The 27,244-nt window shown below is 47.5% G+C and overlaps 1 protein-coding gene and 1 long non-coding RNA gene across 3 annotated transcripts in view; one reads left to right on the top strand and one right to left on the bottom strand.

Annotated features, from left to right (window-relative positions):
* The window catches only part of LOC141097534 (uncharacterized), a 38,049-nt gene extending 29,735 nt beyond the window's left edge, over nt 1–8,314 (bottom strand). The window contains exon 1 of the long non-coding RNA XR_012233991.1: nt 8,113–8,314. This is a non-coding gene — a long non-coding RNA (uncharacterized lncRNA). The remainder of the gene's footprint in view (nt 1–8,112) is intronic.
* Nucleotides 8,315–16,764: 8,450 nt separating this feature from the next.
* DSCAM (DS cell adhesion molecule) overlaps nt 16,765–27,244 on the top strand; it is a 609,674-nt gene continuing 599,194 nt past the window's right edge. For both annotated transcript variants that reach the window (XM_073584700.1, XM_073584699.1), the window contains exon 1: nt 16,765–17,516. In XM_073584700.1, coding sequence (XP_073440801.1) covers nt 17,474–17,516 — 43 coding nt within the window. In that variant the 5' untranslated portion in view covers nt 16,765–17,473. The remainder of the gene's footprint in view (nt 17,517–27,244) is intronic.

Here is a 27,244-nt window from a genome sequence, read left to right as displayed (position 1 = left end):
ACGGTCACCTCCAGACCTCCCGGGTCTTCCTCCAGCTTACAGCTCCTACGCCGATGTTTTTGATAAGAAGGAAGCAGAGGTCCTCCCTCCACACCGGCCGTTTGACTGCCCAATTGAACTTGTTTCTGGTTCAACCCCCCCAAGGGGAAGAATCTACCCTCTGTCTCCCGTGGAGACCACCGCCATGTCCGAGTACGTCCAAGAGAACCTCGCCAAAGGCTTTATACGGAAATCCTCTTCACCCGCGGGAGCCGGGTTCTTCTTCGTCAAAAAGAAGGACGGGACTCTACGGCCATGCATTGACTATAGGGGCTTGAATGAGATTACCATCAAGAACAGGTACCCTCTTCCACTCATTCCGGAACTGTTTGACCGTCTCAGAGGGGCTCGGGTCTTTACCAAGCTGGACCTCAGAGGAGCCTACAATCTGGTCCGTATCCGTGCAGGTGACGAGTGGAAGACCGCTTTCAACACTCGAGATGGCCATTACGAGTACCTGGTCATGCCCTTCGGTCTTTGCAATGCTCCTGCAGTCTTTCAAGAGTTCGTCAACGAGATCTTCCGGGATCTCTTGTACTCCTGTGTGGTCGTGTACTTAGACGACATCCTCGTCTTCTCGCCGGACCTCTCGTCCCACAGAAAGAGTGTCCGCCTGGTGCTTCAGCGTCTTCGGGAGAACCGTCTGTATGCAAAGATCGAGAAATGTCTCTTCGAACAGACCTCTCTGCCATTTCTGGGATACATTATCTCCGACGCTGGTCTAAGGATGGATCCCGAGAAGTTGTCTGCCATCCTCAAATGGCCTCGCCCCGTCGGATTAAAGGCGATACAACGATTCCTCGGGTTCGCCAACTATTACCGGCAATTTGTCTCCCACTTCTCCGCGATCACAAGACCCATTTCTGTGCTCACCCGTAAAGGGTCTAATTCCAAGGATTGGTCTCCTGAGGCAGAGGAGGCCTTTCTGTCCCTAAAACGGGCTTTCTCCACGGCTCCGGTCCTGCATCGCCCTGAGAGCGATCGACCTTTTGTACTCGAGGTGGACGCTTCCTCGACTGGTGCCGGGGCGGTGCTGTCCCAGAGAACCGCCTCCGGTCGCCTGCACCCTTGTGGCTTCTTCTCGAAGGCCTTTTCTCCATCCGAGTGTAACTACTCGATCGGTGACCGGGAACTTTTGGCCATCAAGTTGGCCTTGGAGGAATGGCGCCACCTCCTGGAAGGAGCTGTCCATCCTTTTGTCATCTTCTCGGACCACAAGAATCTGGCCTATCTCCAGTCTGCCCAGAGACTAAACGCTCGCCAGGCCAGATGGTCTTTATTTTTTGCCCGATTTGATTTCGAGCTCCGATTCCGTCCCGGCAGCAAGAATTCCAAAGCCGACGCCCTGTCCAGGGTCTTCCAACCACACGAATCCACGGAGGAACCGTCACATATCATTGATCCCACTAGGGTCATCACCGTGGCTCCAGTGAACTGGCTTACTCCTCCGCCTGGCAAGACGCTTGTGCCAGAGAATCTCAAGCAAAAGGTTCTTCTATGGGGGCACTCCTCCAAACTGCCCGGCCATGCCGGAACTAAGAAGACCCTTGATCTTATCAAACGTCACTACTGGTGGCCCTCACTTCGCCAAGATGTACTCGATTTTGTGGCTTCTTGTCCATCCTGTGCAAAGAACAAGGTACCACGGAGATCTCCGTCTGGCTTGTTGCTTCCGTTGCCTGTCCCTACGGTTCCTTGGGAGAACATCGCCATGGATTTCATCACCGACCTACCCTGCTCTGCGGGCTGCTCAGTCATTCTGGTGGTGGTGGATCGTTTTTCCAAGATGGCTCACTTCATCCCTCTGCCCGGTCTTCCCTCAGCGCCGGAGCTGGCCGAGATCTTCATTCATCAAGTCTTCAGGCTTCATGGACTACCTCGACGCATTGTGTCTGACTGAGGGGTTCAGTTTACCTCCAAGTTCTGGCGTTCGCTTTGTAAGCTTATGAACGTTTCCCTCGACTTCTCCTCGGCCTACCATCCACAGTCCAACGGACAAGTAGAGCGTACCAACCAGACGCTTACGGGATACTTACGCCACTTCTCTAACGCCCACCAGAACGATTGGGTCAGCTTACTCCCCTGGGCAGAGTTCGCTTATAACAACCATGCTGGTGAGTCTTCGGCCAAGTCTCCGTTTTTCATTGTTTTTGGCAGACATCCTGGTGTCCCTCTTCCGATAACCCCTGCCTCTGAGGTACCCGCGGCCAATGCCTTGTCCTCAGAATTTTCTAAGATTTGGGCTGAGACCAACACATCACTCAAGAGATCCGCTGATCAGATGAAGAACTATGCAGACAAAAAGAGGTTGGATTCTCCTCCGTATCGTGTTGGCGACAAGGTCTGGCTCTCCTCCAAATTCGTCCGACTAAAACTGCCCTCCTACAAGTTGGGTCCACGCTACATCGGTCCGTTTGAAATTCTGGGACGTATTAACGAAGTTGCCTACAAATTGAGGTTGCCTGCTTCGCTCCGGATCCCGAACACCTTTCACGTCTCTCTCCTGAAGCCTGTGGTGCTGAATCGTTTCCATTCCTCGCTTGATCTTGGTCCTCAGCCGGTGGGTGCCGACAACGTTTTTGAAGTGCAGGACATCCTCGCTGTGAAAAGGGTTAGAGGTAGGACTTTCTTTCTCGTTGATTGGAAGGGCTTTGGTCCTGAGGAGAGATCCTGGGAGCCTCGGGAGAATATTAATGCTCCCCGTATCCTCAAGAGGTTTCTTGTTAATCTCCAGGGGGGGCGGCTTAGGGGAGGGGGTACTGTTACACCGCTCCGCCATACTCACCCGGCCTCCGCTCCCACGCCGCAGCCTCTCTCCACCCGATGGCCGCGGCGGTCACCTGAGACAGACCCGCGACCGATGCCTTCCCTGCATGCTATGCGCATGCGCCATAGGCCGCGGCCGCGCCTCCTTCCTGCTTCTTATGCTCCGGCTGTGCCCTGACCCGGAAGCACATTTGGACCAATGGCTGACCAGACGGGGCCATATCAGGCCGCTTCCCCCTGAGGGAGGCGCCTGATCGTTGTGTTTCCTGACACTCTGGCCTCGCTCCATCGTGCACACTCTGCTCCTGCAGTTCCTGTCTCGGCTGCTCCTCACAGCAGCTTCTCAGTCCTGCTACCCGTGTTCCTGTCGTCCTACTCCAGTCCTGCCTTGTGTTCCTGCCATCCTACTCCAGTCCTGCCTTGTGTTCCTGTCGTCCTACTCCAGTCCTGCCTTGTGTTCCTGCCGTCCTACTCCAGTCCTGCCTTCACTGTTCCTGCCGTCCTACTCCAGTCCTGCCTTGTGTTCCTGCCGTCCTACTCCAGTCCTGCCTTCACTGTTCCTGCCGTCCTACTCCAGTCCTGCCTTGTGTTCCTGCCGTCCTACTCCAGTCCTGTCTTCAGTGCTCCTGCCGTCCTACTCCAGTCTCAGTCTTACTCCGGTCCATCCTGAGCCGCCCCTCTCGGTACCGGCTACCGTGGTACTCGAACCCCTGGGCCTGCTCCTAACGGTCCCTGTATAGGGGTCGGTTCCACCTGGCAGCTCGCCCGGGGTCCCTCGGTGCCACGGTCCAGAGGGTCCACTCTCGGAGCTCCCGCTCCTGACCACCCACGCTAACAAACCTGCAATTTTCTTGATGGTCTGGGGCGACCCGCATTACCACCAGGGTCCAAAACTGAGGTTTATTTTTAGCCAAAGGAGTAGAATCAATCCCCCTCAAAGGGATAGGCGTCTGCAGAGGTGTCATCGGAAATCCACAACGTTTAGCAAAATCCAAGTCCATTAGGTTTAGAGCTGCTCCCGAATCCACAAAAGCCTTGGCGGAAAATGTGGACAGGGAGCAGATCAGAGTAATAGCCAGAAGAAACTTAGGTTGAACACCACCAACAGAAAACGTGTGTGCAAAGCGTTTCTCGCGTTTAGGACAGACAGAAATAATATGCGAGGCATCTCCACAGAAAAAACACAACTTATTACACCTTCTGAACTCCTGACGCTGCTCTCTGGAAAAAACTCTATCACATTGCATAGGTTCAGACATCTGTTCAACAGGTGGCAACACCTCTCGTGCAGCTCTGCGTTCGCGTAAACGCCGATCAACCTGAATGGCTAAAGACATAGAATCGTCAAGACCAGAGGGAACAGGAAATCCCACCATAGTATCTTTTATGGCTTCTGACAACCCCTTCCGAAAGAGAGCAGCCAAGGCATTATCATTCCAGGTAGTAAGTACTGCCCACTTTCGGAATTTTTGACAGTACAATTCTGCAGAATCACGACCCTGGTTCAATGCCAGCAGGGTCTTTTCAGCCTGATCAATGGCATTAGGTTCGTCATACAACAACCCCAAGGCCTGAAAAAATGCGTTCACATTAGTCAGAATAGGATCATCTGGTTTCAAAGAAAACGCCCTATCCTGGGGATCGCCACGCAGCAAAGAGATGACAATTTTAACCTGCTGCGCGGAGCTCCCTGATGAGTTAGGCTTCAAGGCAAAAAATAATTTACAATTATTTTTGAAATTCAAAAATTTAGACCGATCCCCAAAAAATACATCAGGTGTAGGAATCTTTGGTTCAGCAGCATGTGAATGAGCAAGGTAGGCGGAAATTCCCCGCACTTCCGCAGTGAGCTGCTCCACACGATCAGACAATTGCTTTATCTCCATTGAGAGAAAAAAAAATTCCCCCTACGGCTTCAGAGATATAGAGGAAAAAATATACACACCTTTTTTTTTTTTACAATTCTTTCCTGCTATTGAGTACCCTAGAATCTGCGGTATGGCGGATGATTCTGTTATGATTGAGTCACCATAGGAGGCAAAAATAGAAATACAAGCTAAGTCCAGAAAACCAGAGAAGTTGGCAACTATCGGATTGCAGACCCCTGAACCTATCAACACAACTAGCAGTAGCCGTGGGGGGCTCCTACGATGCCCTAGGCCCCTCGATCACAGCCGGAGGACTACATAGCCTAAAGACAGAAAGGGAAATTTAAACTGCCCCAGAGCAGACCCCAAAGTAAAAGGCAGCCCCCCACATATAATGACGGTGAAGCAAGAAGAAAGAACAAAACACAGACAGAAAGATAGACTGAGCAAAGATAGGGCCCACGCTAGCTTAGATAGGAAAGGACAGGAAGGCTGCTGTCTGCAATCCGTGAAAAACCCTATGAAAATAAGAGCCAACAAACTGACAGTAAAAAAGGCCCTGAAGACGCTAGGCTTCAAAAAAGCTATGTCAGTACTCAGGAATATTCTGAAGACAGAGCAACAGGCAAAAGGAGATTCAGCTCACCCCAGCAGGGAATGGCAGAATCCAGAAAAGCAAGGCAAACAAAAACAAAACACAAATGCAACAGGCAAAGCAGAAAACTTAGCTTTAGATGAGCAGGAATCAAACTGGTTTCCTAGAAGTCCACAGAGAAATCACCCGCAGGCCAGAAGGGCGTCGGCAGCCTTATATCCAGTCATTAACTCCACTCAGCCTATCATCATCATCAGCCCCAGGTGTTTGACAATCAGGCTCACTACCTTTCTTCACCAGAAGAGGGAGTTCCTCGGGCCTCAGTAGTGAAAGGGAAAATGAACTCACAACAGGATCCTGTGCAGATTGCAACAAACTGATGCACTGGATCCATTTTTTTGACGGATCCGTTGCAGCAACCTGAAGTAGAAATTAAAGGAATAGAATTCTGGAGAGAGACAGAAAGAGTTTTGCTTTGACGGACAGCGACGGATCCTGCGCCCATACAACTCCATTATAGCCAACGACGGACGGCGCTGGATCCGTCGCTGTCCGACTTTTTGATGTTCACAAAAAAACGTTCCTTTGTACGTCGTCTCTGCCCGACAGACAAAGATTTTCCGATGGATCCGTCGGATGAAACGTGTGGCCATCCATCACAATCCGTCACTAATACAAGTCTATGAGAAATAAACGAATCCAGCGCTGGATCCATTTTTTTCAAAAAACGACGGATTGTGACTGATGGCAAAAAACTGTTGTGTGAAAGGGGCAATGACACTCAAATCTACCTCTGCGGCCTAGATGTCACCTCTCTGCTGTCCAGAATCCCAGAGTGTCTATCAGCCATATCCTCCTTCTTCTCCTCCCGCTTCCTCAAACTCAATGTGGACAAATCCGAACTCATCATCTTTCCCCCCTCTCTCACAGATCTTCCTTACCCGACCTATCACAATTGACGACATCACACTTTCCCCCGTACCGGAGGTCCATTGTCTCGGAGTAACCCTTGACTCTGCCCTGTCCTTCAAACCACACATCCAAGCTCTTTCTACCTCCTGTCGCCTCCAGCGCAAAAATATCTCCAGAATTCGTCCTTTCCTCAACCCTCAGTCTACTAAAATGCTTGTGCATGCCCTCATCATCTCCCGCCTCGACTACTGCAACATCCTCCTCTGTGGCCTTCCTGCTAACACCATTGCATCTCTCCAGTCCATCCTGAACTCTGCTGCCCAACTAATTCATCTCTCTCCTCGCTACTCCTCTGCTTCTCCCCTCTGCAAATCTCTTCACTGGCTTCCATTCCCTCAGCGTATCCAGTTCAAATTCCTAATACTGACCTACAAGGCCATCTATAACCTGTCTCCCCCATATGTCTCTGAACTAATCTCCAGATACCTTCCCTCACGTAATCTCCGGTCCTCTCAAGACCTCCTTCTCTCCTCCACACTTATTCGCTCCTCACCCAACCGCCTCCAAGACTTCTCCCGAATAGCCCCTATCCTCTGGAATTCTTTGCCCCAACACGTCCGACTATCAACCACACTCGGATCCCTCAGACGTTCGGAACCTGAAAACCCATCTCTTCAGGAAAGCCTACAGCCAGCAATGACCCCGCTGCCTCCTCAGCACTATTGGAGCTACCGCCTCACCATCACTGGAGCTGCTCCTACCCCCCAACCTACTGTCTCCTTCCCCACCATCCTGTAGCATGTAAGCCCGAAAGGGCAGGGTCCTCTCTCCTCTGTATCAGTCTGTCATTGTTAGCTAGTTTACTGTAAGTGATATCTGTAATTTGTATGTAACCCCTTCTCATGTACAGCATCATGGAACCAATGGTGCTATAGAAATAAATAATAATAATATGTACGCCAGTGAAAAAGCTGCATTTTTGGAGGCATTTTACAAAACGTACAAAAAAAACAGTTGAGGGACGAAAAAAAAAGACAACTGTGGGTGCTGAGCAAAATTCATGAATCGCATGTGCCATTTTGATGAATTTGGTGCAAAAAGAAAAAAAAAAGTCAGCGAAAACCACAAATCATAAAAGAAAAGTGACTTAAAAAAAAAAAAGAAAAAAAGAAGGAAATGGCTACGTGCCCACGGAGGATTTTTGCAGAGTTTTCCGAACAGAAACTGAGCAGAGATTAACATGGAGTTAGAAAATACACAGGTTTACAAAACCCCGGCGACTCCTAAAGCGTCTTTTGCTTTAAAAACGGACAATTTCTGATCACCGGAAAAAAAGGCGCAGTGTGAACATAGCCTAAATGTGCCCCCAGGTTACCCCTCTAATTCTCACATGGACAGCAGCATTGTATTGCTGATCCACATAGATGATGATTAAACTTCTTCTACTGGGGTTTTCCACCATTTTTCTTTAATTAAATGCATTCTTGCTTGCCTAAAAAATCTTTTTTTTGCAATCAGGTTTTCGCACTCTCTTTATCACACCATTTGCCTTTTATTGCCTCTGTGTTGCGCTGTGTATTGGTAGCTGCAGAATGAGTGAACTGAGAATCGGTCAGTGAGCTCAAGTCTGACTGGTGAGTTTATAATTCTTATTTCTGTCTTTTTTTAAGCTCTGTTATCATATTTAGGACCAGAGACACAAAAATTCATTGTGCGGATAAACACAGAGCCAGTCAGAGCAAAACGGAGCAATAGTTCTAATTAAACCCAATTGCAAAAATGTTTGTTAGCCGCAAATAAATGAAGTATTATTATTAATAATAATAACTAGGTGTGGGTGATTATTAGGCCACAGAAATGGTACTAGAGCTTTACAGGAAGCAGCACAGGAGCAGCACCACCACTACTGCTCCTGCAAGTACCTGCACTCACCAGGAGGTGGCAGTGAAGAGCTCCTTACAGGACCGCCGGCAGCTTTCTGCGCATGTGCACCAGTATTAGACACAACCAGGCCTGAACTGACCCCACAGAGACAGTGAGTCTCCCCAGTAGGCCCCTGAGCCAAAAGTGGGCCCCTGAGTCAGGAGTGGGCCCCTCTTCCTCCACAAAGGGTAAAGGTAGGGGCTGATTCCTAGCCTACCCACCTCATCCACAGAGAGCATCTTGTTCCAGAGAGGCTAGGAGACCTGGCCAATCAGTGCTTCTCCCTCCCCTGCTGGGCAGAGCAGAGGACCAATGGCAAGAGGAAACATTAGCCAATCAGGAGAGAGGTGACGAGAGGAAAAAAAAAAGTCAGGGAAGGAGAAAAGTGCGGGAAACACGAAGAGGGCGGAGTTACAAGGAGTATGGGGGAGGAGCATGAGCAGTGTGCGGCCAGCAGAGGGAGCCAGGAACCAGCAGGGGGAGCAGGTGAGCAGCAGGTTGTGTGCGCCGGGCAACTAAAGGTGGTTTCCACGGTTTCCACTCATCCCAGCAGGTTCTGTGTGAAAAAAAAAGTACATTAATATCTGTTGTTTGTCTGTCCTTAGTAATGCAGTGATTCATGTCAGTCCACCCTGAGAGAACCGCGGCCGTCCTCCCTGAGAGAACCGCGTCCGTCCTCCCTGACAGAACCGCGTCCGTCCTCCCTGACAGAACCGCGTCCGTCCTCCCAGACAGAACCGCGTCCGTCCTCCCTGACAGAACCGCGTCCGTCCTCCCTGACAGAACCGCGGCCGTCCTCCCTGAGAGAACCGCGGCCGTCCTCCCTGGCAGAACCGCGTCCGTCCTCCCTGAGAGAACCGCGCCCGTCCTCCCTGACAGAACCGCGTCCGTCCTCCCTGACAGAACCGCGCCCGTCCTCCCTGACAGAACCGCGTCCGTCCTCCCTGACAGAACCGCGTCTGTCCTCCCTGACAGAACCGCGCCCGTCCTCCCTGACAGAACCGCGTCCGTCCTCCCTGACAGAACCGCGCCCGTCCTCCCTGACAGAACCGCGTCCGTCCTCCTTGACAGAACCGCGTCCGTCCTCCCTGAGAGAACCGCGCCCGTCCTCCCTGACAGAACCGCGTCCGTCCTCCCTGACAGAACCGCGTCCGGCCTCCCTGACAGAACCGCGTCCGTCCTCCCTGAGAGAACCGCGGCCGTCCTCCCTGAGAGAACCGTGGCCGTCCTCCCTGACAGAACCGCGTCCGTCCTCCCTGAGAGAACCGCGCCCGTCCTCCCTGACAGAACCGCGTCCGTCCTCCCTGACAGAACCGCGCCCGTCCTCCCTGACAGAACCGCGTCCGTCCTCCCTGACAGAACCGCGTCCGTCCTCCCTGACAGAACCGCGTCCGTCCTCCCTGACAGAACCGCGCCCGTCCTCCCTGACAGAACCGCGCCCGTCCTCCCTGACAGAACCGCGGCCGTCCTCCCTGACAGAACCGCGGCCATCCTCCCTGACAGAACCGCGCCCGTCCTCCCTGACAGAACCGCGGCCGTCCTCCCTGACAGAACCGCGGCCGTCCTCCCTGACAGAACCGCGGCCGTCCTCCCTGACAGAACCGCGGCCGTCCTCCCTGACAGAACCGCGGCCGTCCTCCCTGACAGAACCGCGACCGTCCTCCCTGAGAGAACCGCGGCCGTCCTCCCTGAGAGAACCGCGGCCGTCCTCCCTGAGAGAACCGCGTCCGTCCTCCCTGAGAGAACCGCGTCCGTCCTCCGTGACAGGACCGCGTCCGTCCTCCGTGACAGGACCGCGACCGTCCTCCGTGACAGAACCGTGGCCGTCCTCCCTGAGAGGACCGCGGCCGTCCTCCCTGACAGGACCGCGGCCGTCCTCCCTGACAGGACCGCGGCCGTCCTCCCTGACAGGACCGCGGCCGTCCTCCCTGACAGGACCGCGGCCGTCCTCCCTGAGAGAACCGCGGCCGTCCTCCCTGACAGAACCGCGGCCGTCCTCCCTGACAGAACCGCGTCCGTCCTCCCTGACAGAACCGCTGCCGTCCTCCCTGACAGAACCGCGGCCGTCCTCCCTGACAGAACCGCGGCCGTCCTCCCTGACAGAGAACCGCGGCCGTCCTCCCTGACAGAACCGCGGCCGTCCTCCCTGACAGAACCGCGGCCGTCCTCCCTGACAGAACCGCGGCGTCCTCCCTGACAGAACCGCGACCGTCCTCCCTGACAGAACCGCGACCGTCCTCCCTGACAGAACCGCGACCGTCCTCCCTGACAGAACCGCGACAGTCCTCCCTGACAGAACCACGACCGTCTGCCCAGACTGTCCGCCCAGACTGTACCGAGACCGTCCACCCAGACAGAACCACTGTCCTCCCTGACAGAACCGAGACTGTTATGAATGGGTGACCGAGGAGGAGAGCAGGTCCAGGCTAAGACACAGAAAACCAGAGAGGTTGGTAACTAAGCGGATTGCAGACCCCTGATCCTGTCCACACAACTAGCAGTAGCCGTGGAGGGTACCTACGATGAACCTAGATGCCTCGACACAGCCGGAGAACTAACTAAGCCTAAAGCAAGAAAGGTGAAATCTAAACTGCCCCAGAGCAGACCCCAAAGGAATAGACAGCCCCCAAACATATATTGTAGGTGACACAAGGTGAAAACACAGGCAGGAAAATAGACTGAGCAAATGATGGGGCCCACACTGACTAGACAGGACAGGAAAGGAAAGACACTGTCTGCAATCACGCAAAAAACCCTGCCAAAAGTCCAACATGTCTGATGCAAAAAACACTGAAGTCGCACAACTTCACTCCCCACTATATCAGCACTCTGGTATATTCTGAAAGCAGAGCAAAAAGAGGCCAATCTAAGAGGGGAAAAAACAAACTGGCTCAAGCAGTAACATATGGGTGGTGATTCAGCACAGCCCCAGCTGGAGCTGTGTGACCCGCACCAAGAAGAGTGTAACAACCCTGCTGGCATCACTGCATGGTCTCCCATCCCCCGCACACCAACTTACTTTCTGCTTCAAGCCATGCTGTGAATTCTGTCTGTTGCCAGCCCTGAGCTCCATGTGCTATGCCTCTTGTTTTCCTGCTTGCTCTCCATGTTTCCTGACTGTGTGTATAGGGGGGCGGCGCCTGAACTCTCTGGTTCTTATGCAGTCAGGGTGCACCTGGCTAATGGGTCCCTGACCAATTACCTAGAGCCCTGGACTATTTAACCCTACCACATCCACTGAATCATTGCCTGTGCAATGTCTAAACTCAGTTAGCTCCTTGCTGCTGAGCCAGCCAGGCCCTGTCCTATGTCTTGCCTTCTCTGAAGGCTCTTACTGCGTATTCCTGTGCCTTGGTACCTTGCCTAGCATTTCTCTGTCCGCCTGTCAGGAGGCAGAATATCCTGGTCCTTGTGTCTTTGTCTCTGTGTCTCTGTCTGAACTCAGTCTTACCTCTGTCTGTCAGTCTCCTTGTCTGTGGTTCCTTCTCTGCCGTGTCTTTCCTTGTGTCCTCCCTATCTGTGCGTCTGCTCCCTGGCCGCTCTGCCTGCACGGCTCCCTGGCCGCTCTGCCTGCACGGCTCCCTGGCCGCTCTGCCTGCACGGCTCCCTGGCCGCTCTGCCTGCACGGCTCCCTGGCCGCTCTGCCTGCACGGCTCCCTGGCCGCTCTGCCTGCTCGGCTCCTTGGCCGCTCTGCCTGCACGGCTCCCTGGCCGCTCTGCCTACTGCACACTCCTGCCTATATCCATACCTGCACCTCCTGTGTGAACAGGTCCAAATCCTGTTCCAGCATACACCACTCCCTCCTGCCTACACCTGTGTGAACAGGTCCCTACCTGCTCCTTCTCATACCACGCCCTCCTGTCATGTGTCTCCAAGCCGTGCCCTCCTGTCCTGTGTCTCCAAGCCACGCCTGCTTGCCCAGTGTCTCAGCCGTGCCTGTCGTGTCTATCTGCCTGCCTGTCTATAGCTTCTGTCAAAGTGACTTGTCCCCGAGTGGGACCAGCAGCCACAGCCAGACACCACCCTGGAGTGGCACCCGACAGCTATCTGCCGCACAAGCCTGACCTCACCATCAGAGGCTCCAGTGAAGACCGAGGTAGCTGTCGTAGTCACGCCCCTTCCAGGGTAGTCTGGTTTGTGGCACAGTGGGGCCACAACCCCCCGGCTCGCGCCATTCAGCCAAGGCGCGAGCGTGACAAAGAGATATGCAAACAGAATAGCAAATAAACCACTTAGCTGAACATGCAGGGACAGAGCTGGAGAAATCAGACCTCAGGAGGAACAGGAAGCAAATCACTAGCAGGGATAGAGGGAGTCGGCTGTCTTAAATCACAATCTGAAACCCCAGATCTCCAATCATCATCATTATCAGGTGGCAAGCCTCTGTCAATCAGATCAGCTCCACTACCTCCAGTAATCACCAGAGGGAGCCCAGAAAGAGAACTCGCAACCCCTCTGTCAATCTGACCAGCTCCACTACCTTCAGTAGTAGCCAGAGGGAGACCAGAAAGTGAATTCACAACACGACACCGACCTCCCTGACAGAACCGAGACTGTCCTCCTTGACAGAACCACTGTCCTCCTTGACAGAATCACCGTCCTCCATGACAGAACCGTGACCGTCCTCCATGACAGAACCGCGACCGTCCGCCCTGACAGAACCGCGACCGTCCGCCCTGACAGAACCGCGACCGTCCGCCCTGACAGAACCGCGACCGTCTGCCCTGACAGAACCGCGACCGTCCGCCCTGACAGAACCGCGACCGTCCACCCTGACAGAACCGCGACCGTCCGCCCTGACAGAACCGCGACCGTCCTCCCTGACAGAACCGCGAAGACTGCAGCACTCGGGTGACATAAATGATATCTTCAGATCATTGAGGAACACAGCACTTGGAGTGGAAGACAGTGCTGTGGAGTCAGCAGTCAGGGAAATTGAGGCGTTGGAGGTTTGGCTTATCCACTCCACATCCCTGGCGGAAGAGGGTCATCTGTCCAACTAAATGATACAGAGTATGGTTGAATATTCTGTACTAAGGCCCCCTTCACGTGTCCTGTGTCCAGTACGTGTGGTATCCATTTATTTCACGGATGCCGCTTACACCCATTATAACCTACTCTGCTGTGCACATATCTGGGTTTTTACATGCACCATAGGTCCTTGTAAACCTGCTTGGAGACGCATTTTTACTGGCAGCACCAATGACGAAGGCCAATACAAGTCTATGGGTCCATGCAACACACAGAACCCTCTTAACGACACAAGAGTTTTTCTTTGTTGTGTTTTAGTTTTTCCTACTCTTTTAAGAGCCATAACTTTTTTTTATTTTTTGTCAACTTTGCTGTATGAGGGCTTGTTTTTTTTTTTTGGAGTGTAGTTTTGAATGACACCATTTACTTTGCTATATACTGTCTTGAAAAATGGGATAAAAAGTCCTTTGAAAGTGGGGAAAAAAAACCAACTCTGTTCCATAATTGTTTTTTGGGCTTTGTTTTTACGGCTTTCATTGTGCGGTAAAATTGACCCAACAACATGATTCTTCAGTCCAATTATGACGAAACTGAGCTTGTCTAGCTTTTTTTTTCTAATTTTAGTGGTGAATAAAAATTTGAAATTTGTGGAGATAAAAAAATTTGTGTGGATATTTTCCAAGTCCCATACCTTTTTATTTTGCATTGATGGAGCTGTGTTAGGGCTTTTTTTTTGCGCACTCAGATGACATTAATTATTGATATAATTTTGGGGGAATTTGACATTTTCAACGCTTTTTGTTGTATTTTTTTGGGGAGTTCTGTAATCGGAAGATAGAAGTTATGGTGTCTCAATTTTATATTTATTTTTTACTTTTAACATACGGTTTCAAAAATGTTATATTTTGATAGTTTGAACTTTTTTGACAATGTTTAATTTTTGTTTAATTATTTTTATTGGGATGTAAAATTGGGTGTTTTAAAATTTTATGTTTTAATAATTTTGTAATTTTTTTTTTTTTATTTTTAACTTATTTTTTGGTCCCCTCAGACTGCCCCTCCTGCAGATTCTTAGTTGCTGTCCAGTTGTGTATATGGCAAAACAGTGATATCTGGTGGCTATCTTCGATCTTCGGGTCCTGCATTCAATTAATTCATTAAAAAAGTAAAAATTCTGAGAAATTTTGCTCCCATGGTGACTTGGCTAAATGCATCTCCGTTATGGATTAACAAGCCTCCATATTTACAGAAAATTGCAACTAGTTATATTTTAAATGACTGAGGCTGCGTTCACACGTTGCGTTTTTTTTTCCGCGTTTTCGTGGCTTTTTTAACACGCAATTTTGCCGCAAAAAAACAGCATTCCATGCAATCCTATGGGATTCCGCAATACGCAGCATGCTCATTATTTTGCGGAATCGCGGCGATTCCGCCCACATAGGAGTGCATTGTTCTGCTTTCCGCATGTGGCTGTGCCTACGAAAAGTAAGCAGAACATTTGCGGATGGTACCCACGGTCCAGAGGAGAGTAGACTGTCCTCCGGGCTCTGGGTACCATATCCCTGTAAAAAATAGAATTAAAATAAAAAAATCTTCATTCTCACCTTCCGATGTCCCGCTCAGCGTTCCCAGACCTCAGCGATGCTGCCGGCAGGTCCCGTTCCCAGTGATGCATTGCGGCAATAACCTTTGATAATGACCATCATCAAAGGTCATTGGCGCAATGTATCACTGGAAACGGGACCTGCCGGCAGCATCGCAATGATCGGGGATGCTGCGCAGGACGTCGGAAGGTGAGAAAAACACCATTTTTTATTTTTCTTATTATTTTTAACATTAGATCTTTTTACTACTGATGCTGCATAGGCGGCCTCAATAGTAAAAGGTTGGTCACACTCGCCAAAATTGTAGTAAACAAAACTGGAAACCTATGTAGATTTTGAGTTTCCGCTACATGAAATTGCCGCAGATTATTCCACCTGGCATATAAAATGTGAGTCTAACTGAATTCCCTCCTATGAATGTTCTCTTTGATTATTATGTAATGCCTAATTTCCCTTGTAATTGTGCAACACTTAGGCCATCATACACATTAGACTAATGTAAGCTGATTGACGGGTTCAGGCGACTGTGTGTGAGGCCTCGGCCGACTGATGGTCAGGAGTAGAGTTGAGCGAAACAAGTCGGTCAGATGCAAAAGTCGGGTTTCGCCGAGCGAAACCTGTCCATAGCGTGAGGTCGGCCATGCGGTCGTCGACCTGAGCGCCAAAGTCGGATTTCACAGAATGCTTGCACATGACTTTTTTTTCAGCCAAGAAAGAGAGAGAGATTTCGTGCACTTTAAAAAAGTGGTCCGGCATGTAGGTGTCCTCCACTCCCTGCCGACTTTTCTTCCCCATTGACTTGCATTGGGTTTCGTGTTTCAGTCGGCCTCCGACTTTTCCCGAGGGTCGGCCAATTTCGTTCGACTCGACTTTTGAGAAAGTTGGGTTTCATGAAACCTGACTCGACCCTAAAAAAGGCAAAGTCGCTCATCTCTAGTCAGGAGAGATGTCGATCGTACATGTCCTATTTCAGACTGCCGATCAGATTGTTCTCCCAGAGATAAGCTGCTGGCCGACATCTACGCTGTCTCATAGAGAACACAGGAGCACATGGCCGAACAAGTGTAACGGTGTATGGGAGAATTCGGCTGAGATGGCTGTCAGTCAATCGGCTGACAGTCATCTAAAGTGATCACCATTGCTCACAGGAATCCAAGCAAGGAGCTGATACTTTGTGATCACATTATTGTCAAGGGTCTCTTTAAACTAATGTTTTGAGGTGTAGGGTGTAGCATATTTTTTTTTTTTTTTGGTGGTGGTACTTTTTCTTTAAAATGGGTTGATACTCTCTTATTCTGAAATCTTAGGATGGTAAATAAATCAGTCACAAAACAGAAACACTGATGCTCTGAGACACATGACAAAACATATTACCAGACTGAAAAATTAACAGTTGAAAAAAAAAAAAAAAAAAAAGCATTGCCTCTGAGCTCAGCCGATCACGTCTTCTGGGGAATATCATTGTAAAATTAAAATCTTAAAAAAAAAAAAAAAAAAAATCAATGCTTAATAAAAAGTCTGGTGCTTCTTCCGTGCGTTGTCACCCGTGCTGTGACATTGTCCACAAAGGGGCTTGTTAACATGTAGGTTTTACAAAATTACAATGTCCTCTGCCCATGTTTTGGAAAAATTGCAGATGAAAACACAGCATGATGAAAAAAAGATACTAACAGGACAACAATTAAAATCTGAATATGGAACTTCAAAACCGTCATTGCCTTTGGTATCTAAAAATCAATCAAAATCGACATATTAAAAAGATCTGTGATGATAATTGCAAAGTGGGAGAAAAGTCAGTTTCAAGTAGTCAATGTCATGTAGATCGACCTATTTTTTATTTTTTTCATTAGCAAATTTTTGGCTAAAATTTGAAAAAATGAAAAATACATAAAATTCAACTAAATAATAATAATAAAAAAAAAAATTAAAGATTGTAAATGATTAGCAGACAAGGTTTATGTAGTGACAGCCATTCAGATATAAGGAATCTGGAAAAAAAAACCAAACCTGCAGCTTGTCGCACCAATAAAAATGGAGCAGGGGTTGGGTAGGAGGAAAAAAAAAACCTTCACTCGCAGGACTGCTGCTGTCGCACCAGCGCCGCCGCTTTTGCAGAAAGTTCACGAAGCGCGCTGGTCTTTCTGGGGTTTTTATTTGGTCCTCACTATGGATGCGCTCGGTTGCTTAGAAGCTGCACGTTGACAGAGAGGGAGACCCATGAAAGGGTTAAGACTCTCCTCTTCTCCTGCACAGAGGCAGAGGGATCAATCTGATTAAAGCTGAAGAAGAGGAAAGATGTGCTTGCTTGTCTGCTTGCTGCCTGGATCTGGTGGTTGAAGGTTATGTCTGACGGTTGATTTAATTTTTTTTTCCTTTTTTTCCCCCCTTTTTTCTTTTTTTTTTTTCTTTTTCTTTTTTCATATTTGCATATAGGTGTTATTGCACGCAGGGATGCTCTTGTGCTTGCATTTAAGGATTTTTCACCTGAGGACCTGAGCCTGGTGCTGTTTCTTTTGCATGTGAAGAACACACCTGGGTTTAAAGCACCCGCCTCCCTCCTCCTGTAGCAGCCGTTATCCTCCCTGTATCTGCCAGCCAGACCATCCATCTCTGGACCTAAAAATATCCGTCCACGGAGCCTCTATCATCAGGTTTAGAGGACAGTCAGCCCCCCCTGATCTGCAGGAGCTTGGACCATTTCTGCTGGAAGAATTAACCTTGCTGTTCACACATAAAAGGAGAAATTGAGAGCTGGAAGAGGCTGAGCCTGGAGCAGTGAGGATTTGACAGGAGCATGTGGATACTGGCCGTCTTCTTGTTCCAAAGCATCGTAAATGGTGAGCAACCTTGCGCTATTACCCCCCTTATTCCATCCAGCTGATCGGTACAGGATGGCAGCTAATTACAGAAAGGCAAAAATCCCCCTCCCCTTCTCCCCATCCATCCCCTCCTTCATACGGTTATTACTGCTGCCGAGAAAAACGCTCGGTAATCATTTAGGCTAGCGGCACAGATGTTGCAGAGCTGAGTTGGTCTGGTTTATCTGCAGTCCTATGTAAAAAAAAAAAAAAAAAATGTGACAAAGTCGGCACTGCTGACTATAGCCAACTTGGCTCTGCTAGATCTGTATCCGATTTGCAGAGGTTCGATATGGATCGGAGTGTAGATTGGTTTGGATTGCAGCCGCCGCTGTCATTGGTCGTCGTTCAGGGCGCAACATAGGATCCGGCTCAGTGGCTGCAGCCAGACGGCGGCCAGGATATTGTTCTGCTGTACATGTGACCGACACATACCTGTATACATGTATCTACAGTACTGGCTATAGGGGAGGGAGGGGCGGATAAATATCTGTCACTTATCATGTGTATGGGAGGGAGGACGGGAGGTATTCTTATATAGGAAATCGTACGTGTGTGTGTACAATATATGCATTTGTGTTTATGCGTACATAATAAATATATATACACACAGACACCTGCTTATGTATATATACATAGATATACATGCATTTGTGTACATGTTTTCAAAACATCTGTCTAAACCTGGAGTAGTCTGTGAAATTTGCATAAAAAAATGTACCAAAAAATATTTTCTCGCTTGATTTATCATTGTCACACTGCATTAAAGGTTTAAGGTTGAAATGGCCAAGGGAAATAAATTCATGCTGCTTTTAGACAAAGTAGAAAAAAAATAAATGTTTGTGTGTGTATGTATATATATATATATATATATATATATATATATAATTTTTTTTTTTTTCAAAAAAGTAAATGGATGAATATAAAATATAGTAACTATAAATGCTATAAAAGAAACCTAATAAAATATCTGTTGTATATGCAAAAAACATCTAAAATATAAATAATGGGCATGGATAATGTAGGAAAACTTATAAATGTATGTGTGTGTGTATGTATGTATATAATATATTAAATTGTGTGTGTATATTTGTGTTAAAAATTTGTACATTTACAAAAAACTATAACATTTTTCAAATCTATGCACCATATATTGTAGGGTGGGCGTGTGGATTTTTTTTTTTTTTCTTTTGAGCCTTCATTGAACTGGCATAGTCATCTGCCTGTACTGCACCGAAGACTTAAATAGGGGTTGTAAAATTAATCCTACCCATCACCCCTTCATGGATCAGACAGGAGGAAGGGGTCAGGATTTTCAAGATTCTACCCCCACCCACCATTTACGGTAAATCTTGAGGTCTGGCTTTTTTTTTTTCTTACATCCCTGTCACCTGCAGCTGAAGCCGCCATAATGCATTGCAGGAGATAGGCCCTGGAGAGCGAATGGTGATGGCTGATGGGTAGCCGCAGTCAGTTCAGGGTCTTCTGAGATTTTTTGCCCTATAATTCAACCAAAAATATAGAAATTGTGTGTGTATGTATGTATGTGTATATATATATATATATATATATATATATATATATATATATATATATATATATATATATATATATATATATATATATATATAATTTTTTTTTTTTTTTTTTTTCGGGATGGGGGATTAATGCAAGTCAACCCAAAATGAGTAAGAAGATAATATATGTATCTGTAGATTTTTGTTCCATTTCTCCTTCTACTACAGAGAGAGAGAACTGCCAGGGCGTAGAGGCTGCAACAGGGTCCACGGGTCCTCCCCTTTTCTAATACAGGTCTGCTGGATTTATAATGTTGGCAAGGGAGGGAATTGTAGATATTTTTGGAGCAGGGGACAAATACTAGGGCTCGGTAATGGTGACAATCATTAGAAGGGGGGATCACTCTAGTGTTGGTACCCTCCTGGCATTGAGCTCATTTGACCTCTTTTTTTTTTTTTTTTGTGGGGGACACAAGGGCAGTTTTTCTCTTTAAGACTGTAGTCACACAGTTAAATGGATTGCCTATAAAGAATGAGATGCCATGGCAGACCTGGCCCATCCTGGTTGGCCGCTAAGTTAAATGTCCGGCATGTAATACCTCATTTATCCTGCAGAGGCCACTGCAGTGAAAATGTATAGCCAGTCAGAGCTAATAAAGTCTGATCGCTACTGATTAAAGGACCCAAAGCAGTCAGCTGATAACCATGCTGACTATTAGGGCACATGGACTTCATAGGAGGGGGTCCAGCTCTGAATGGTTGATATTGCTCAAAAAATTAGTTGCTCTAAATTACAGATTTAGGTTTCTTGATCCTGTCATGTTCATTGCCTTTGTACAAGGGAATATACTGAATACTCAAGTTCTTGTGGGTCATCTAATAACAGTGGCAGGTGGTGTCCTCAAAACCAGGGCTGTATAATATCTAATCAGGGCTGCTTAGACCATTAACTGTTTATAGAAATACATGACAAATAAATTGGATTTAAGGCTTTGTGGGGATAATGGAAAATGGGCCTAAAACGAGAAACCTGAACGAGCATTCATAGCTTTAAAAGAAGGTTTTCCATGATTGTGATATTAATGAATTTCCCCTCAAATAGGCCATGGGAGAGTGATTTGTGGTACTTCGTCACCTTCATTGCTTCCCATGTACAGCACCACCACTTCCTTAGTGGCTGTACCTGCTGTACTGCAACTCAGTCCCTTTTTTAGTGACTATGACTATAACTGGGCTGCAAATAGTGACGTCTTTCGCAGGGGAATGTCATCCAGCTTCTCTAGCATAGAGAAATTAATAGGAAAGCTGGGTGAAGTATGGTGGCGGCTCAGGGATGCAGTGAGGTATTGTGGTTGCTTGATGATGCCTACAGTGAAGCATGGTGGTGGTTCGGTGATGCATACAGTGAAGCATGGTGGTGGCTCAGTGATGTCTACAGATAGCATGGTGGAGGCACGATAATACTTACAGTGAAGCATGGCGGTGCCTCGGTGATGCCTACAGTGCTACATGATTGTTGCTTGGTGATGCCTACAATTCCTATAGTGTTGGAAATATTGGTTCTCATCCAGAATCAAATATCACCAAAAATGGCCAAATATAGTTTTAAGTAGGTTGCAAGGAAAAACTGATTCCAGGATTTATCCTTGTAGATACAGCTCACCGGCGTTGTGACATGTAAACACGTGCATGCCGCAGATTGCCCTCGTCAAGGGTAATTTATGCATTCCTATGGCACTTTGGATTTCTCGTTTACAGATTGAGTTTTGCGCTACTTGAGAGTCTTGCATATTAAGCACATGTTGTAAGTCACCCTGATGGCTCATTATATTAATGTGCAACATATGTGCACATAAATCAACTTGGAAACAAAGAGATACAAGTTTATAGCATTATATTACATTAAGAAATTACTGCGCGGACCAAAACTCATGGAATAAAACTGAAATCTATCTTGAAAGTGTCTACCGGTGTAGATCTGATTCTTCGTTATGGATGGAGGACAGATAACATCACATTGGGCAGCCGTCATGCCATACCACCAAGCTGGAGGAAACATACAGTCAACATGCACAGGTCCTCCATGTGCTGCCATACCAGATCCCTGCCGCTTAAGCAACGGTCAAATCTTATGTTAAAAATGAAACTTGGGTTTAAGTCAAGTTGGGCATTAAATGACAATATTCTGCATGTTGTGTGTAGCCCGTGGATAAAGGTGCCTATGTACCTTTAGCCTCATTTAGACATCCATTTTTCACACACTTGTTCTATTTTTGTTTTTCATAGACCATGCACCCATTGTATTCTATAGAACTGTTCACATGTTCATGCCATTTTGCGGACCATGTGTCGTTGATCAAAATCACCCATACAAGTCTATGGGTCTGTGAAAATCACAGCAAGCCCTCAGATCGCGGACAATCTGTGCGGTGTCTGTGATTAAAACAGTAATGGATAAGAGAAACTTTTTGATTTATTTTTTTCATATATGAAAATCACTGATGAAACTAGGACAGTTTTTTACACTGACGTCTATCTAAGGCCTCATTCAGATATTAGCTGACTCCCCCTAGCAGAAAAATGCTTGGCATTCACGTGTTTCAATGAAAAGAGAGGAGTAAGCCGCTGACACCTCTGTCCCTCCAGCAGGGGTGTAACTATAGTGGATGCATAGGTTTCACTTGCACCCAGTTCCTGCAGCCTAAATGGTCCATTTGGCACATATGAGAAGACTTATACTTAGGTGCCCTGTTGCCGATTTTGATAAAATGATGCTACTACCCTCCAGACCCCTCTGGTGGCTGAATGTCTCACTGGAGAAGTGGACAAATCCTTCTGCTGACATTTTGTCAGAGGCGAATCAGGAGACCCTCATACACATTAGATGGCTACTGTTCTTTCTGAAATCAGAGGATTCACTTTTCTCTGATGTGTGAGCCTTCAGATATCATGCACACCTGAGAGTGACTTTCTGCACTGTATTGTTGAGCCATAGGTAGATACGTTGTCAGGGCAGAGTCTGGAGACCCCTGTATGCGTTTGTGATACGGTCCTGCTCATCAATGGATTCAGACAGCTGAAATTCAACAGGCACTCTCCCTGATGTAGTCATCAGTAGAATAGTCTGTAGGCCTCATACACGTTAGACTGTCTTCCAATACCATCAATATCAGCTGGTTTGGCCAAATTTAGTCTAATGTATATGCGAGCTCTTAGCCGTACTTCCAATGGCAAGCTTATACCTGTAGGATAAAGGAAGGGAACACTCAGGGAAATCAGAGACCTGTATATATCCACCATGGCATCATAGATATCTGCGGGTGCTGCATTACGTTTATTTACAGAAATGCAGTCCTATGTCAAATGGAAAACCAATAATAATCCAATTTTTTTTTTATCCATTTCTTTTCTTTTTCCCAAGGTTCTTATTGTTCTCACAGCCATACACATCAGACGCCCTTGGCTGCTTACTGATTTGCTCAATTTCACATTTGCTTAATGTGCTTGTGCAAATACTATATGTGCACATCGTTAATCCCCCCCCCCCCCGACCACAATTATGAAAACGAGAAGAAATGATTAATTACCCCCACTCACTATTTAACCTATTTTCACTATGCCAACAGCAAGGAGCTGCCGCTCTATTTATAGAGAGACATTTTTTTTCCTTCCTGCCATAGATTGTAAGTTAAGATTGACAGAGCGAGTCACGTCCATTGTAAAACGTCTGGAGGATGCAGAGCAGGGAACACAAAGAAACCAGCGCAGATACAGAGGACGGACGGCCCAGCCATGTGACTTTTTATTATTTTTTTTCTAGCGTACATACAATTCCCTGATAGATGAGCTTAGCAATAGAGTGTGCAGAGGCAGTAGTCGCACCTGGGCCCTGGTGCTTGCCACAAGAGAATACAGTCGCCATTATTATACACTGCTCAAAAAAATAAAGGGAACACTTAAACAACAGAATATAACTCCACTTAGGAAGCAACACTGATTGACAATCAATTTCACGTGCTGTTCTGCAAATGGAATAGACAACAGATGGAAATTATTGACAATTATCAAGACACCCTCAATAAAGGAGTAGTTCTGCAGGTGGGGACCACAGACCACATCTCAGTACCAATGCTTTCTGGCTGATGTTTTAGTCACTTTTGAATGTTGGTTGTGCTTTCACACTCGTGGTAGCATGAGACGGACTCTACAACCCACACAAGTGGCTCAGGTAGTGCAGCTCATCCAGGATGTCACATCAATGCGAGCTGTAGTAAGAAGGTTTGCTATGTCTGTCAGCGTAGTGTCCAGAGGCTGGCGGCACTACCAGTAGACAGGCCAGTACACCAGGGGACGTGGAGGGGCCGTAGGAGGGCAACAACCCAGCAGCAGGACCGCTACCTCCGCCTTTGTACAAGGAGGAACAGGAGGAGCACTGCCAGAGCCCTGCAAAATGACCTCCAGCAGGCCACAAATGTGCATGTCTGCACGAATGGTTAGAAGCCGACTCCATGAGGATGGTCTGAGGGCTCGACATCCACAGATGGGGGTTGTGCTCATAGCCCAACGCCATGCAGGATACCTGGCATTTGCCACAGTATACCAGGATTGGCAAATTTGCCACTGGCGCCCTGTGCTCTTCACAGATGAAAGCAGGTTCACTCTGAGAACATGTGACAGATGTGACAGAGTCTTGAGACGCCGTGGAGAGCGATATGCTGCCTGCAACATACTTCAGCATGACTGGTTCGGCAGTGGGTCAGTATTGTTGTGGGGTGGCATTTCTTTGGAGGGCCGCACAGCCCTCCATGTGCTCGCCAGAGGTAGCCTGACTGCCATTAGGTACCAAGATGAGATCCTCAGACCCCTTGTGAGACCATATACTGGTTCGGTTGGCCCTGGGTTTCTCCTAATGCAGGACAATGCCAGACCTCATGTAGCTGGAGTGTGTCAGCAGTTCCTGCAAGATGAAGTCATTGAAGCTATGGACTGGCCCGCCTGTTCCCCAGACCTGAATCCGATTGACAACATCTGGGACATCATGTCTCTCTCCATCCACCAACATCACGCTGCACCACAGACTGTCCAGGAGTTGGCGGATGCTTTAGTCCAGGTCTGCGAGGAGATCCCTCAGGAGACCATCCACCGCCTCATCAGGAGCATGCCCAGGCGTTGTAGAGTAGGGAGGTCATACAGGCACGTGGAGGCCACACGCAATACTGAGCATCTTTTCCTTGTCATGAGGCATTTCCACTGAAGTTTCATCAGCCTGTAATTTGATTTTCCACTTTGATTTTGAATATCATTCCAAATCCAGACCTCCATAGGATATTCATTTTGATTTACATTGATAATTGTTATGATTTCTTGTTCTGAACACATTCCACTATGCAAAGAATAAAAATTTGCAACTGGAATATTTCATTCAGAGATATCTACGATGTGGTATTTTAGTGTTCCCTTTATTTTTTAAGCAGTGTAGATGGCACATGGTAGGTGGGGGTGACTTGTTACATATCTGGCATTGGGGCCCAAGAGTCACACATTGAGCCTCAGCCCAGATAAAGAAAAAAAATGCACCGCTCCCACCATTACAATCCTATGAGTTGGATCCTACATTTGGATCATGTTACTATTAAGAAATCTGAGGATCGGTATCGGATTTAGGCGTCCAGGCTCACGTATGAGTTCTGTGTTTTTCACAGATAGGATACAAACCCATTAAGGCTGTTCATTTCTCCATATGTTTGCTTTCTTGGAGACCGATTGACCTGAAGAAAAAAAAAACTTAGAAATGTTCATTTTTGGATCAATGTTTGGCATAAGCTCACCCTTTGATTTTTCTTGTGTGTTACAATATAAAAAGACTTCTGAATGATGCTTGCCTTGGAAATTTGCAAAGGATTTTTTCCACATCACATACTAATTACAAATTTTATAGTTGTGTCTTCGATGAAAAAACCAGAACTTCATGAGTTAAATTCAATGCTGGCAGCTGATTTTAGATATTTTGATGGAAAGCCGCTCCAGCAGCCACGAGAACGTGTCCCGCATTACCTATGCTTACATTTGATAATGTCACGATTCCTGTGTAGTCTCTTCTGGCCAGAGCCTCGCCTTGGATACAAAATGCGGCTTAATTATGGGTTAACCTTGCAATAGGCTACTAGGGAGAGTCGAATTTGCATTACTATTTTTTTTATTATTTTCATTTGATTTTTGCACGATGACTCAACATCACGGCTGTTTTTCGATTTTTCTGATATTTTTAGCATGCACCAAGTAGATAGAAGCTAATAACCATTTAAATCTGTCAGAGAGCCTGCAGGGGTTTGACACATTCTGTGAAGAGATGTCGGTCCCCAGGACACAAGAAAAACCTATTAGAGATAGATCTTACTGAAAGCTTTGAGTTTTATATTTATTCCTTTTTTTTTTTTAAATATATTCTGTAACCCTTTTGTTTTCCGTCACGCCAATGAAATGCGAGCAGCAACCATTTATCATTTATGCAGGGGTGGCATTTATGTACATGTAATCAAAGTACATGTATCTAAGTACGCTGGCAGTTATAACATGGCTGAATCTAACACGCATCTCTATTCTCTTCATACAGGTATTTAACTCTTTCCAGCAACTTCACTGAATCCTGCATGTGTTCAACCTCTATCCTTCATCTTTGCAGCATATATAATGGTATAATGGCCGCTGCATTTACACACATCCACCGCCCTGGTATTAACTCTCTACACTCCGTCCATATTGGCCCCTCATTCCTTTCCTCTCCTATGTATAGCACTCACGCTCTTTTCACATTGCTAAATTGCACAGATCCATTCAGTCCCACCATTCAACGTCAGAGACGATCTCACAAATCACTTAACCATCTGCTCACTCTTTCTATCCTCCTTCTCCTAGTCGCAGGAGACATTGCTCCCAACCCTGGTCCCCCATGTTGTAGAAAGTCAAACCCCCCCAACTGCTACACTCAGAAACCCCTCTAATCTTATTAATATTCCCTGCATGCCATCTGTCTCTCTTAGTTGTGCCCTTTGGAATTCTCGCTCAGTGTGTAACAAACTCTCCACTCATGTATTTTTCAATTCTAATTCTCTTAACCTCCTGGCTCTTAAGGAAACCTGGATCCAGCAGTCAGACACTACCGCTGCTGCTGCTCTTTCATACGGGGGACTACACTTCTCTCATACCCCAAGATCAGACAATAGAGCAGGTGGAGGCGTTGGTCTGCTCCTATCATCAAAATGTACCTTTCAGGTTATCCCTCAAGTACCCTCACTTGTCTTTCCTTCTTTTGAGGTCCATGCCGTCAGACTCTACACCCCCTTCTCCATGCGAGTAGCGGTGGTATATCGTCCTCCCGGCCCCTCCCATTAGTTCCTGGATCATTTTGCCACTTGGCTTCCACATTTTCTCTCCTGTGACATCCCTACCCTCATCATGGGCGATTTCAACATCCCCATTGTTCTTCCCCTCTCCCCATCTGCTACTCGCCTTTTATCTCTAACCTCCTCGTTTGGCCTTTTGCAGCTTACTAATTCTCCAACGCATGAAGACGGGAACTCCCTCGACTTGGTCTTCTCTCGGCTTTGTGCAGTGGATGATTTTGCAAACTCCCCTCTCCCGCTCTCTGACCACAACCTTCTTTCATTCTCTATCAAGAACTGCCAGGCTGCTCAGGTCACCCCCACTGTCCATATTTATAGAAACATACAGTCCATTAACACCCAGAAACTTAAGAAGAACTTGCAGTCTTCATTGGCCCCTATCTCCTCCCTTTCATGTCCTGATTCTGCATTGAAGCATTACAATGTAACACTTCAAAGTGCCCTGGATGAATTTGCTCCTCCTGTACATAGAACACCACAACACAGACGGCGACAACCCTGGCACACCCTGCAAACACGTTTCCTGCAGCCGTGCTCCAGGTGCGCCGAACGTCTGTGGAGAAAATCCAACCTACCCGAAGATTTCATCCATTATAAGTTTATGCTTCGAACATACAACACTGCCCTTCACCTCTCCAAACAAACCTATTTCAACACCCTCATCACTTCACTGTCCAATAACCCTAAACGTCTCTTTGACACTTTTCATTCTCTACTCAACCCAAGGGTACAGGCCCCTACCACGGAGCTTCGAGCTGACGATCTGGCCAATTACTTAAAAAAAAAA

Source organism: Dendrobates tinctorius, unplaced genomic scaffold, assembly GCF_039654945.1.
Source record: "Dendrobates tinctorius isolate UK_male_01 unplaced genomic scaffold, ASM3965494v1 ptg000084l, whole genome shotgun sequence".
In the NCBI taxonomy this organism is placed as follows: Eukaryota; Metazoa; Chordata; class Amphibia; order Anura; family Dendrobatidae; genus Dendrobates; species Dendrobates tinctorius.
The sequence above is the reverse complement of the archived record's forward strand: the minus strand, read 5'-3'. Positions and strand labels throughout refer to the sequence as shown.